The following is a 13,460-nucleotide window of genomic DNA, read 5'->3' as shown; positions in this document are numbered from 1 at the left end:
TAACATACAAACTCCCACAAGAAAAATACATAACTAGTTCAGCAGCTTTATTGCTTTATTATCACAATAAATCTTTGGTGACCTTTCAATGCTACCCACAACATGAAAGCTCATAATTTATGGTTGCATTTAACGGTATATATAAAATTAATGTTATTTTTAAAAAGCTCATAATTGCTTTTTAAAAATAATTTAAATAGTGTAAAACCATTAAAAATGAAGAGAATCATATTCCTAATCTCCGATATTCTTGCAACCTCCCGTTGCTCTACGGAAAAAGTTAATAGAGGCGCAAGTTTGTGTGCCGAGGGTATGGCTAAATGGCTGAGTTTTTGCTTTTCTCAGAATCTCTTCTTGAGCACTAGTTGCTCGAATAGGTGAAAAACACTCATGATGACTCAATAAATATATGGTGTCCTATATTACCAATGATCAAGAGACCCACGAGTCCCATAAAAACTAAACTAAAAACTTCTCTCTAACCAAAGGAAGCAACTTTCATTGAATGCCGAGATTCAATGCCACAGACGGATTCCAGCATATTGAAGGCCTTTGATTCAGTCTGTTCCTGTCAAAGGGATATACCAAAAAAAAAAAAGAAAAAAAAAAAAAGAAAGAGCTGGTTTGAAGATTGAAATTTTTTTATAAATTTCTGACAGGATAATCTAGGATTTAAATCAGGTACATGTAAAAATGTAAAGACAGAAGGGATGGCTGGAGGAAGAGACAAGGCCTACAAGGTTAAACTGGTAACCTTCACATGATCCGAAGCCCGATCAACTTGCAGAAACAGCGAGTCGGGAATCCTTTCGCCGCCGTATTTGACAATAGTCATTGCCTCAAGCACCGGTGAATGAGAAAGAATAAACTTGATAAACTCCCACTCGGTTCTTGTGCCCCATATACCTCTTATCTTCACTACTTTAAGTTTGTTGAAGTAAGTGTCTAATAGGCACTGTGCCCTTAGAAAATCCAGGACGGTGTTTAAAACCCCACTTGAATTGCTAACCTAAACAAGGTCAACAGGATATCAAACTCAAATTCATCAAATCAAACAAGATAGAAATAGATAATCTTGGCCAACAATCCGGAAAGCGGAAAGAAAATATAACCAAACTCACCGAAATTATGAGTTCCTCTAGATTTGGGGCGCTACTAAGCATTGAAAATGAGACCCTCACATCCTTTAAACTGTCAAATCGTACTTCCCTTAGGTCAAGCGCAAAAAGATGGTCTAGCATGGCAGGAAGTCTCTCTGGTACATCATTATAAGCAAGAAACTAGCAACAAATGCAGCAAGTACATACAAGAAAGATAATTAAAAGTCAAGTAAAAACAAAACCAAAACAAAACAAAACAAAACAAAAATCAGAAAAACAAAATAGAAAAATCATTACCTCAAGAAAATGAGTGGACAAAATAAGCTTTTTAATACCATACAGACAACCAATAACCCTGACCAAATTGCAAGCTGGTCCTTGATCAGGGTGCCGGGGTATCATCTTCAAGCGAATATCAACACTTGAAAGGAGCGGAGCATTTTTGAGGCAAATATCTTCAAACTTGGAATCTATTTTCAGATACTTCAGGTTAAGATTGTTGATTTTAAGAACAGCTGAATGATCAATGTTCAACAATGTCAATCTCTCAAGAACTGGGCAGTTAACAATTAAGAATTCCAGTGTGCCACTGCTGATGGAACTGTGAGCGAGATGAAGGCTTGCAAGAGAGTTGAATCCTCTGAATGAAGTAGATAGGTTGATTACGCACCCATAAAGTTCCAAGCAACTTAACTGTGGACAAGAGAATAGACAAGCTGGCAACTTAAAACGCTTAACACAGTCAAACTCCTGAAGAATCAACTCCTTAATACCTCTCTCAGTTAAAAACTGAATCCACTGATCCAAATCAGAATGGATTGGGTGGCAATAAGCAGCAAGCTTAAACTTCTCTATTGGACCACTGTGATTTGATTGGACCTGATGAATGATTTTCATAATTTCTTTCCATCTCAATACTTTGTCTGATAAACAACTGGAGAGGCATTTATCATCAATAATGAACTGTGAAAGGCTAGTCCATTTATACCTCCACTTACTTGATAAGAGACTGGTCCTTGCAGCTTCTTTTAATGGCATGTGCACAAGAATGGTATCTAATACATCCCATGGTAGATTGCTAATCCTATCAATGTTTGTGTGCTTTTCCATCTCAGTCATACCAGGCTGGTCAGTTTTCCTCATGTTCTTTTCAGATGAACAAATTTGAATGGATGTCAATTCTTCAATAAAGCAGATACTTCAGAGGCAAAGTACATTAACCTATGAAAAGAATGTGGTAAATTATAAACACAAGGTATAACAAGAAAGTGTTCAAACTTACCAAAAGATTAACTCAAAATAAGATGAAATAAGAATAACAATCAGATAATATTCTTCAGATAGGCCATAGGGGATAACTAACCACCCTCACCAACAAAAATATAATTCAACCAAAATCAGTGCCATGCAACTGCTTTTCTTATGGTAGTGATACCAATAAGCAAAATTAATTACTTCTTTTTTAAACAAATAAGCAAAGTGGTTCATAAGAAGAGTAGCAAAGTGATGCACAGGCCCAGTAGAACAACCTTCCTTGCCCCTCCCTAACTTCCCCAACCGTTTCTCTTCTCACTCCTACATATTGCATAACCTAGTCTTGCCAACCCATAACTTAGTTTATCCGCTAGGCCAGTTATCCTTCTGAAGCACAAATAAAAATGTTGATACTGATTTACTAATTAAAAAAAAAAATGTTAATACTGATTCAACAGCAGGGTCCTCTTTTTTCAAAGTGAAACATAGGAGAATTGGGTTGGGGGTAAGTCAGCAGCATCGGTCTCTAATAATATAAAAGTACATGTATCAGGCCATTCTTTGTATCTAAGGTGGCTTCAAGTGGGTTACAGTCAACACCATTTTCTACCATGCATATAGAATGCAACAATGTGCAGCCAATTAATTTAAAGCCCTACGTATTGCATTTTACAGCGAATATTATCATGCGAATGCATCTATAACTTGGTCTATGTCTGATTCCACCTGCTGTAACCCACTTTACTAACTGAATATTTATCCATTACAACAGTCCTTTTAGCCCTGTGTATTCCATATTACAGGCAAATATTATCATGCGAATGCATCTATGACTTGGTCTATGTCTATTTCCACCCGCTTTAGTATCTGTATATTTGTCCATTACAAAACAGTCCCTATTGATCCCAATTTACATACCACACATATCTTTCCAAATGACCACACATGCCTTTGCACCCTTGTGTTGGGGCATCCATCTGACCTATGGGCTCAATGCCGAGCCCAGAAGGCCTGAAGTATCACATCTACTAATATATCTTTAAGTCATTATGAGTGCAGTTACACAGGTATTTTTATATCAGGCTATATGCCTTTCTTCTTGTATAAAATTTCAGTTTTTTCTTTTTTCATACTACCCAAATAATACAACCCCATACAACTACAATGCTGCTAACCCACTAGTGCAACTGCATGTAGAAAATTTAGATCCTCCTCTCACAATGATGAAGGCCCATCTTTGCTTCTTGCTCTCTTCCACCTCGCCAAAAAGCCTTCCTGACTGCAAAAATTCATAACACACTAATCACTGCTTGTTTTTAGTTTTTCTTTTTTTGGTTTTGGTTGTAAGGGGGGCGGTTTCTTGGGAAAGCATCGGTAGTGACATGTCTTATCTTGTAGACTATGAGGAGACATGAGCCCTTCAAGGAATTATGGTTCAGAACTAGATTTTAAAACGGCATACAAAAAAATAGAATGATAATAAATATTCGAATGATCATTCAAATACTTCAGAGAGTAGAATGTGAATTCCAATGTCAAAACTATATGGTACAGTCAATTTTTGTAAGCCCTTCAATTAGATGGCATCCTTTTTCCAGCTCTACTCTGTCCATGTTAAAAACTAGTAAGCTGTACTAAACAAAGAAAATTGAAAATATATTGTTGCACTAAGAATTGCTTTGTCAAACTTGAGGACTTCCATCCAACTCTGTCACAATTTACTGTTTTGTATGGTTTGCTACATTGTATATGACTACTACATCTGTGTTGTAGCAACCACAAAAGTTTCTCGCTTGAAAATTTTAATTCCTTCTATTACTAAAGTGCAAAGACCCTCTTTCCCTTTACTCTCATTTACCATTGCAACCTTAAACATCTGAAATATCCATTACTATATACCATGACAAGCATTAGTGCCTCCAATTAACCATAAGATACATCATTCTCACTACATTTCAATCTCTAGTTAATCAAGATCTTATATTTAGACCACCAACTTATGTCATTTTAGCTGGTAAACTGCTATTTTCACAGCTTACACGTAATTGTAAATTAACCTAGGAGTAGATGCCTTTAGGCCATAAATACAGGTCGCAATATGGCCCTTAAAGTGCATACCACTGTATGTCCTTACATAAATCTCTTGGAGGACTAAAGGCTATACTTCCCTTTCTTTCTTTTTTTTGTTTGATAAATAAGTGATTCATTAAAAAGCACAAAGGGGCGCAATCCTAGTACACAAGAAGTATACATAGACACACAACCCTTTAAAGATAAAATGAAGAACACAAGTCCACAAATTGATGCATGGTAGAAACTTGAGGATATTCAAGGCTCCTGCCCAAAGAAAAAACAATTTGAGAAACCTAGTGCTAAGCTCCGCCATTGTCATTTCCTTATCTTCAAAACATTGAGCATTCCTCTCCCTCCAAATAGTCCACATAAGGCACAAAGAGGCCATTCTCCACACCTCCCTCACCATTTTATTACCTCTTTGGCCTTTCCAGCAAGCTAGGAGGTCAATTACCCTACCATGCATGACCCAATTCACATCAAAAGGAGTATATAGAACACTCCAAAGAGCACATGCCACATCACAATGGAGGAGGAGATGATTGATAGACTCACCACTCCTCTTACACATACTACACCAATCCACCACAATCAAGCCTCTCTTACGGAGATTATCCAAAGTGAGGATCCTTCCTAGAGTAGCTGTCCACACAAAGAAACTTACTCTAAGCGGAACTTTAACCTTCCATATACTCTTCCACGGGAAAGAAGAGCTCCCCACCTCGTGCCTCTCCGAAGAAGAAGAAAGCACTCCAAAGAAGGATTGCACCTCAAAAAGCTTTCTCTTGGAAGGAATCTACCAAATGCGGTCCACACCCCCCGAATGGTGCCAGGTCTCATACAATATGCTGTAGAAAGCCATCACCACCTCCACTTCCCAGTCCTGAGCCGCTCGTAAAAAATGAACATTCCAATGAACTTCCTCATTCAAAATCTGCATATTATCACTCACCCGAGCCTCTTTGTTTCTAGCAATACAAAACAATTTAGGAAAGGCCTCCTTCAAAGGTTGATCCCCACACCAAATATCATGCCAAAACCTAATATGGGATCCATCTCCTACTTCAAATCTGATAAACTTAGAAAAAGACTCCCACCCTCTCCTAATATGCTTCCAAACCCCAACACCAAAAGACCCCTCAACCTGTTTTGTACACCAACCTCCATCCATGCTCCCATATTTTACTCCAACGACCTTCCTCCAATAAGCTTTCCTCTCCATAGCATAACGCCATAACCATTTCCCCAATAAAGCTTGATTAAACCTACGCAGATTTCTAATCCCCAAGCCACCATTCTGCAAAGGAGAGCAGACTAAAGACCATTTAACTAAGTGATACTTCTTCTCCTCATTGGTACCACCCCATTAAAAATTCCTTTGCATCTTCTCTAACCTATTTGCCACACTCGATGGAATGGGGAAAAGAGATAGCAAATATGTTGGTAAGCTAGAAAGCGTGCTTTTAATCAGCGTTAGCCTCCCCCCTTTTGATAAAAGACCCATTTTCCACCCCGCCAACCTCCTTTCCATAGTCTCTAGCATACTGTTCCAGATTGTGGTAGCCTTGTAATGCGCCCCCAAAGGAAGCCCCAAATACTTCATGTGTAAGCCAACCACCCGACAACCAAAAATGCTAGCCAACAAATCAAGATCCTACACCTCCCCAATAGGAACAATTTCTGACTTCAGCAGATTTATCTTTAGACCTGAAACAACAACTTCAAAACATAGGAAAAGACGGCATAAATTACGAAGTTGTTCCTCATCCACATCACAGAAAATCAGTGTATCATCCGCAAACAACAAGTGCGAAACGCTAAAACCAGGATTGTGCACAGGACCTACAGAAAAACCTGCAACCAGCCCCCTAGCTTCAGTTTCCACCAGCATTCTACTCAACACCTCCATAATAATAACAAATAACAAAGGAGAGAGAGGATCTCCTTGTCGAATCCCCCAAGTACTACTAAAAAAGCCTGCTGGTTCTCCATTAACCAAAACTGAGTAGCGAACCGTAGAGATACAAAATGCTATCCATTCTCTCCATTTCTCCCAATACCACATTTCTGTAGAAGGTGCAATAAGAAATCCCAATTTACATGATCATATGCCTTCTCAAGGTCCAACTTGCATAACAAACCAGGTATCCCAGAGCGGAGACGGCTATCAATGCATTCATTCCCTATAAGGACCGAATCCAGAATTTGCCTCCCCTTGACGAAACAATTTTGAGACTTCGAGATGATCTTTTTTTTTTGATAAGTAATTCGAGATGATCTTAGACAACACAGGTTTCAATCTATTCACTAAGACCTTAGCGATAAGTTTATACACCACCCCCACAAGACTTATCGGACGAAAGTCCTTGAGATCCACAGCCCCCACTTTCTTAGGAATGAGAGCAATAAAAGATGCGTTTAGGCTTTTTCTGAAAACTTGCTTTGCTGTGAAACTCTCAAAAAACTGCCATAAAGTCTTCTTTTATCACCCCCCAACATGCCTTAATAAAACCCATAGAGAAGCCATCGGGACCTGGAGACTTGTCTCCCTTCATATACCCCTTTCTTATATGGCTATATTACTAAAGTTGAGGTAGCTTCATGATTTCCTATTCAATCCCCAAATTATCTTTCTGGACAGAACATCACTTGAAATCAGGCAACATATTTTACATGAAGCACCACATTTCTCTTGGATTCTAAAGGCTTAGAGAACAACCAAATGTTTCTTGTATAGAAGTGCATGCTTCAGTCAGTGTTAACAATCCCAGAAACCTTTCAAAATTTTCTAGCATCATTTTGTTTTTGTTTGCTTTTTCTTTAATACTTTTGAGCACCCAAAGCAAGCTACAGTGAAGTAAACCATCACTGACTACCTTCAGATTTCACATAACATCCATCATTTTCTAGCTTCAAATAGGCTCAGTTAAATCTTCCTCAACTTGTGACATGCATACTTGTGTACTTTCACAGGCAGTAACAGGCAACGCTTTTGATTCCAAACTGAAAGCTCAGTAGGAATTTTCCATGTTGCAACCTACATTTATCTCTTCATGAGGCATTTAAGATGGGATGGGATTATAGTGTGAGTGGATTTTGTTCATCAACATTGGAAATTCCAGTACATGCCTTTTTACCATAAACAATAATGAATTGACAACCCATATTTGTTGTATGCCAATGCACTTTAGACTAACCACCCATAAACCATAAACCAAGATAGAACTGGATAAAGGCTAGCAAGAGGGAGTCCTGTGAGGACTTAAACTGGATAAATCTATCATCAGTTTTTGGCACAAATAAACCAAAACAAATTATATAATAAATAATCGAGCTTCATTGTTTTCTGCACTAGTTACGCACAGATGTAAACGCTGCTATAATCCCTAGCTAAAGAACATTCCCAACGGAAATAGCATGTATGTAAATATCCCTTTTACTGTTTTAGTAAAAAGAAAACGATCATGATCCACTTAAATATATCCAATTACAAAGGAAGGCCTACACACTCTCACTTCTGCCATTAGTAAAATCAACATAAGTTTCCTAATAGAAATCTAAACTTCTGTGAAATTCCATCCACATATGCCAGTGTAAAAAGAGACGTTCTTTGCCCATCTCTTGCCCATTTCCGTACAAGAAATGGGCAAATCCACCATTGAATCCCACATATTCAATCATGGATTTACAAAAGAGATGGACAAGAAATGGATGCAACACTTCTCTTAAGAAAAAACTTGCCACTCCAACCCTCAACCAGCTACATGACATTCCAAATCCTCACTTATTTTCCAATGTTTCACCAACCAAATGGAACATTTCTGAAAAAAAAAATAAAAAAATAAAAAAATACACCAATCCAAACTACAACTGGGCACATGCCATCTTCACAAATTCAAAACAATCTACAAACTTTAGCACCTATTTATCAAAAAAAACACAGACCCAATAACACATACATATAAATACACGTAAACACACACACATAATACATAAATATACTCGGAGAGAGCGCGAAAAAAGAAGAATATTACCGTGCCATCGGCGGTGATCGGCCGTGGTCACAACCAGTGGTGAAGTTGTCGCGTACCAACAAAAGGTGTTTATACTTCTGAGGACTTTGGGAACTGGGAAGACGAAACTCTGTGTTTCCAAAACCTTCCCTTCTTTGCTTATTGGTTTTCCATCTTTTTTATTGTAACAGTAGTTTGTAATTCCTTCAACTGCTTTTTATGCGAGGATTTATTCCAATCACAAACTTTTTTCGAGTTATCAGTTTTCTAGAGCATATCAATTCTTTTGTATAGAATCAAATCAATTTATTTTAGAATAGAATAAATAATAGAATCAAATCAATTTATTTCAATCTAATTTTTATTTTTATTTTTAATTAGATGATTGAGACTTTGTTATATTGTGTTTATAATAATTTTTAAAAATTATAAAAAAAACAAATGTTAAAAAGTCTAGATTATTTAATTTATAAATACTCCAATGATTCTACATAGTCTTGATTCCAAGATTATTTACCGGCCATTTGGTGAGCTAGCTCATAAATGTTGGGTTTAAAGGCATGAAGTCAAAGTATTCAATCTTGTCAAAATCTTATAAAAATGTACAATTATGTATTACTAGCCCAATTATGTATTGCTAGCACATGACCCGCTATGCACGAAATTCTTTTATTATAATTTAATTTTAAAAATTAAATGCATCTTTATTTCAGTTTTCAAAGTCAAAAAAATGTGCGTAGAAAAATTTATCATACTTATTTCAATAAATAAAAAGTCACAGTATAGGTTATACATCGACACATTACTAAATATAATGACACAATCATACATGGTATATTACATGAATGTATAAAATGTATCTACACCGGTCCTTCTCCCATCCTTCTCTATATATATATTAAAAAAAAAAAAAAAAAAAAAAAAAACCACCTATTAGATTTGTAGGACTCACCTAAGTAGAGGTGGATCCAATATTAGGTTTGTTTTAAAAAAATGAGGATGGAGATAGGAAAATGACTGGGGTAGATACTCTAGCATTTTTCATGCCTAAAAATATCAAGAATAAAACTTTGATTCTGATTATCAAATCATTAATAAAAAAAATTAGCAAAATCTCTAAATATTGTTGGTGTGATATACCTATTATATTTCAATACAAATAAAACCCATATATTTCTAAACATGGAAAAATAAAATATAGAGAAAAATAAACAAAATATTGTTTTATGAATAAAAAATAAAAAATATTTCACTCAACATTTAATGCAATCAAATAAATCTTCTCACATCAGGTTCAATGCTTAATTATCTCTTCAATATTTCAAAAGCTTTTTTATGTTCCTTTTTTATGCATAATAATAATATAAATTTTTGCATTTTTTGGCTTTCAAAAGTATAAAAGGAACATTAAAGAAAAAAAGAGTCTAAAATCTGTTAAGGAGCACGCCTCATGAAGCAGATGTCACTAGTTCAAATTTCTCATCCTCTCTTGTCTCAAATGTCTAAAATCCAAGTAAATCATACAAATGAAAAATAAACTTAATAAAACGTTCAAATGAAGAACAACTCAACAAAAAATTTCACAAATAAAACGAAAACATATTCGGATCTCAACCCAAACCTATATTCATATCAGATCATCAATTCACACTGGTGCGTATAACATTTATTTTATAAGTTATGTATTCACACGCGCATGCGCGCACACACCTTTATTATAGTTACAACATACCTTCTTTTCTTTTTTTGTTGATGTAAACAAAATAGAGTAATTGGCTCAAAAAAAATAATAATAATAACAATGTTACATATTACATCACTATCTCAAACAATGCATTGTCAATCCATCAATTTTTTCTTCTTTCTTTCTTTTAACAATGATTAATTTAAAGGTGGATGAGCAATGGCACGTTAGTATACTGAAATAATGATGTGATATATAAGATTACTTAACAACATAATACTAAGTATTGATATTTTTCACACCCATGCCATCTCAGCTAATGTGAGGTATTTAAAGCACAAAATATACTTCTTTGAATAACGTTAAAAACCATAATTTTATTTTATCATTACCGGCCCAATTGAAAAAATGGTGTTAATCGGCCCTTATTTAAAAAAAAGTTAATAATTGATAGGCACCGTCACATCAACTAACAAAAATATTAGTGAGATATAGAATTTCGTTACAAACTGTTCTTGTGATCAATGCAACTGTTTTCGTTCTAGGCCGGCTTAGGCTCACTCAAGGCCCAATCAGGGGGTACAACTTGTAGAGGCATGGAGCCCATTGGGCTGCAAAAGACCATCCTTGAAATTCTTTACTTTTATATTTATTTATTTATGCTTCTTATTATAAAACTTTTTCCTAATGGAAATAAAAATATGAACTGGTCACCATATAAGAAGTTTTTGACCATCACACCAGGCTACGACGAAATTCGGAAAACCATAATCTATATTAAAAGGTGTATTAAGGTTTGTTAGAGCATGAAGTTCAAGAATAATAGTTACGGTTGAAGATTATCATGTTAAAGAATATCACTGAGTCATACTAAAAAATAAAAAAATTGGCTATAGAGATTCCGTGCAGTCAAAAATTAATACACACACGAAGGGGTTTGACAAGAAAGTCATTTCTATCCCATCCATTATTGGGATCAAATAAAAACGAAGGATATCTAAGTGACTTAGCACGGCAAAGCACTCTTCGAGGGCATAGAATGTCTAATTTTTTAGTCAGAATCTCGACAGAAATGTCTCTATTAGATTCTCCGGTCGAAATACGGGAAAACTCCATTCAATTCTCGATGGAAACAGAGTTTTGCGAATTCTCCCCTGAATCACTTAAAAACTATTATTGAGTTACAATTAAAGTTTAGCTATAGTTAAAGACTATATCACCTAGTTATAATAGAAGTCTATTTGTATTAAACATAATTCTCTTATAAATAAGAACATATTATATTATAAAAAACATCACTCAAATAAGAGCTTAATGCAGTCTTGGGCTAAAACTTTATTGACTATAATTCTTCTTGTTGTTGGGATTTTTCGCTCAAATTAAGAGCAAGCTTGAACAAATATGAAGTTCCTCTGATTTCGTATGATTAATGATATTTGAAGTGCCATGGGTGTGTTTCCTAGTACTCTGGATTGACCTTGTTTGAGCTGAGCATACGTCTTCCATTTCGCTTCTTCCTCTGTTCCAATCAATCTAAAGGATCATCAGCCCTATACGTCAATATCTGCCTGGTGACCAATGCAATGCTTATTGTCTACCTCTACAAATCGACAACTGCATCACGTTAAATCATCGCTTATTCTAAAAACGCCAACCGACAAAAAAGATTTAATCGTTCAATTGAAACTTAAAAAAAAAATAAACAGGGTATTTGAGAGTATATGGTTGGAGGCTGGATAAAAAGGTTTGTCGAATTGTGCTGGTTTAGTATTATGGATGGGGCAGAAGAGGAAGGCACATCAAGTAGTAGCAGTGAGGTGTTGAATTGGGACCCAGAAGCAGAAGGCACATGAGGGGATGAGAAAGCAGCTCCCAATTATGTGGTGGAGGTGCATCCTAATCTAATCACGTATTGCGTGGCGGCCCCCTGTTGGCTGGAAGAATTTCCAATTTTAAGGGGTTGCCATTCTGCTTCGGTGGAGAAGTAATCGGTTCCACGTGAGCGATGACTCTGACAAGGAGACCCAAACGAAGTGATACAAGTCAGCATCGCTGTTGTCTGGTGGGCAGCTCGGTCTTGTGGTTGTACGAGTCCTATACATTGCAATCACCATTAATTAACCACGTCAGCACGTGTAAGAAATGTGCAGTATTTTCATGCATAATTGCGTCATTATCACATCACCTATAAGTTATAACACGTACATTTATTTATTGGACCCCTTCAGCATGAAGGAATTTTATATATCATTTTTTGTTCATCCCAACTAAATCAAATAAGAGTAATTTTATATATATCATATACGTCTCTAAGATGATGTGACAGTGTTTATTATTTGTTCTTATTGTCAAAGAATAATTGATTCAATAGTTGAAATAAGAGTAAAATGAGAATGCATGTATGACTATTCAAGCAGGTCGGTTATAACCGCTAATCGCTTATAACCGTTAACTGTTTTAATAGACGATTATTAAAAATCGCTAACCGCCTAAGACGTTAGTGATTTTAGGGGGTAAGGCAAGGCGGTTATAACCGCCTTCATTTGTATATACTAATATAAATATATATTAAATATTTTATAATAATAAAATATATTAATTTTTTCATTTGTATTTGGATTAATAGATTTGGGCTATTTATGACTATGTATGTAAAATATATAATCTGGTATGTGATGTTTTGGGCTAAGCCTTATTCAAAGCTTCTTTTTTTTTTTCATCTTTTTTGGAACATTTTGGCCTGAAACCCTTAAAATAAGTCCAAAAAATATGTTAATTAAAAGTTCAAAACACTTCAAAACTCAAAAGCCCATATAAAAAAAAAAAAAAGGGGTTATAAATCCGTGGGTTATTGGATTGAGAGTGATGATAGAGTTTACGCCGGCGTGCATCAACAGTGATGCACGCCAGGCGTAAATTTTTTTTTTTAAAAAAAAAAAAATTAAATAATAAAATAATAATTAAAAAAAAAAATTTATGCATGGCGTGCATTACTGTTGATACATGCCAAGCATAAACTCTATCATCACTCTTAGATTGAATAACCGCTAACTGCCTAAGCGGTTAGGCGGTTAACGATAATTAAAAATCGAAAACCATCAATAATAACTCTTTGATGGGTTAGTCTATTATTATTACTATTATAATTATAGGTTGATGTGACAGCGACATGTATGGCATTTTTTATTCTTATTAGCATAGGATGTCGTTACAGGTTAGGGAAGCATAGGCATGTCCCTATGTGAAATTTTTGTAGATATCATTTACTTTTAGAAAGATAACCTTGGACTTATGGTCATTTGGTGTGTCTAAATCAGGACAATTTGAAACCACAGA

At 35.5% G+C, this 13,460-nt stretch overlaps 1 protein-coding gene across 2 annotated transcripts; it reads right to left on the bottom strand.

Moving 5' to 3' along the window:
- Positions 1-620: 620 nt before the first annotated feature.
- On the bottom strand, positions 621-8,667 carry LOC132181261 (F-box/FBD/LRR-repeat protein At1g13570-like). Of its 2 annotated transcripts, XM_059594393.1 has the most exons (5): positions 8,462-8,667; positions 3,574-3,633; positions 1,398-2,321; positions 1,122-1,280; positions 621-1,009 (listed from the first exon to the last, which is right to left on the bottom strand). In XM_059594393.1, exons 3-5 carry the CDS (start codon positions 2,241-2,243, stop codon positions 734-736), a joined length of 1,281 nt encoding a protein of 426 aa, XP_059450376.1. In that variant the 5' UTR covers positions 2,244-2,321; positions 3,574-3,633; positions 8,462-8,667; the 3' UTR covers positions 621-733. The 2 variants fall into 2 exon arrangements, with proteins under 2 accessions (XP_059450376.1, XP_059450375.1); XM_059594392.1 differs by lacking the exon at positions 3,574-3,633 and having other exon boundaries at positions 8,462-8,666.
- Between the last annotated feature and the right edge of the window lie 4,793 nt (positions 8,668-13,460).

This window comes from Corylus avellana, chromosome ca5, assembly GCF_901000735.1.
Source record: "Corylus avellana chromosome ca5, CavTom2PMs-1.0".
Lineage (NCBI taxonomy): Eukaryota > Viridiplantae > Streptophyta > Magnoliopsida > Fagales > Betulaceae > Corylus > Corylus avellana.
The sequence above is the reverse complement of the archived record's forward strand: the minus strand, read 5'-3'. Positions and strand labels throughout refer to the sequence as shown.

Excerpts from the sequence above, each read along its gene's own strand:
- LOC132181261 (XM_059594393.1), bottom strand. The coding sequence starts at position 2,243 with ATGAGGAAAACTGACCAGCCTGGTATGACTGAGATGGAAAAGCACACA. Across the intron at positions 1,281-1,397 it reads TGTCCACTCATTTTCTTGAG|TTTCTTGCTTATAATGATGT; the intron begins GTAATGATTTTT and ends ATTTGTTGCTAG. Across the intron at positions 1,010-1,121 it reads TAGAGGAACTCATAATTTCG|GTTAGCAATTCAAGTGGGGT; the intron begins GTGAGTTTGGTT and ends GACCTTGTTTAG.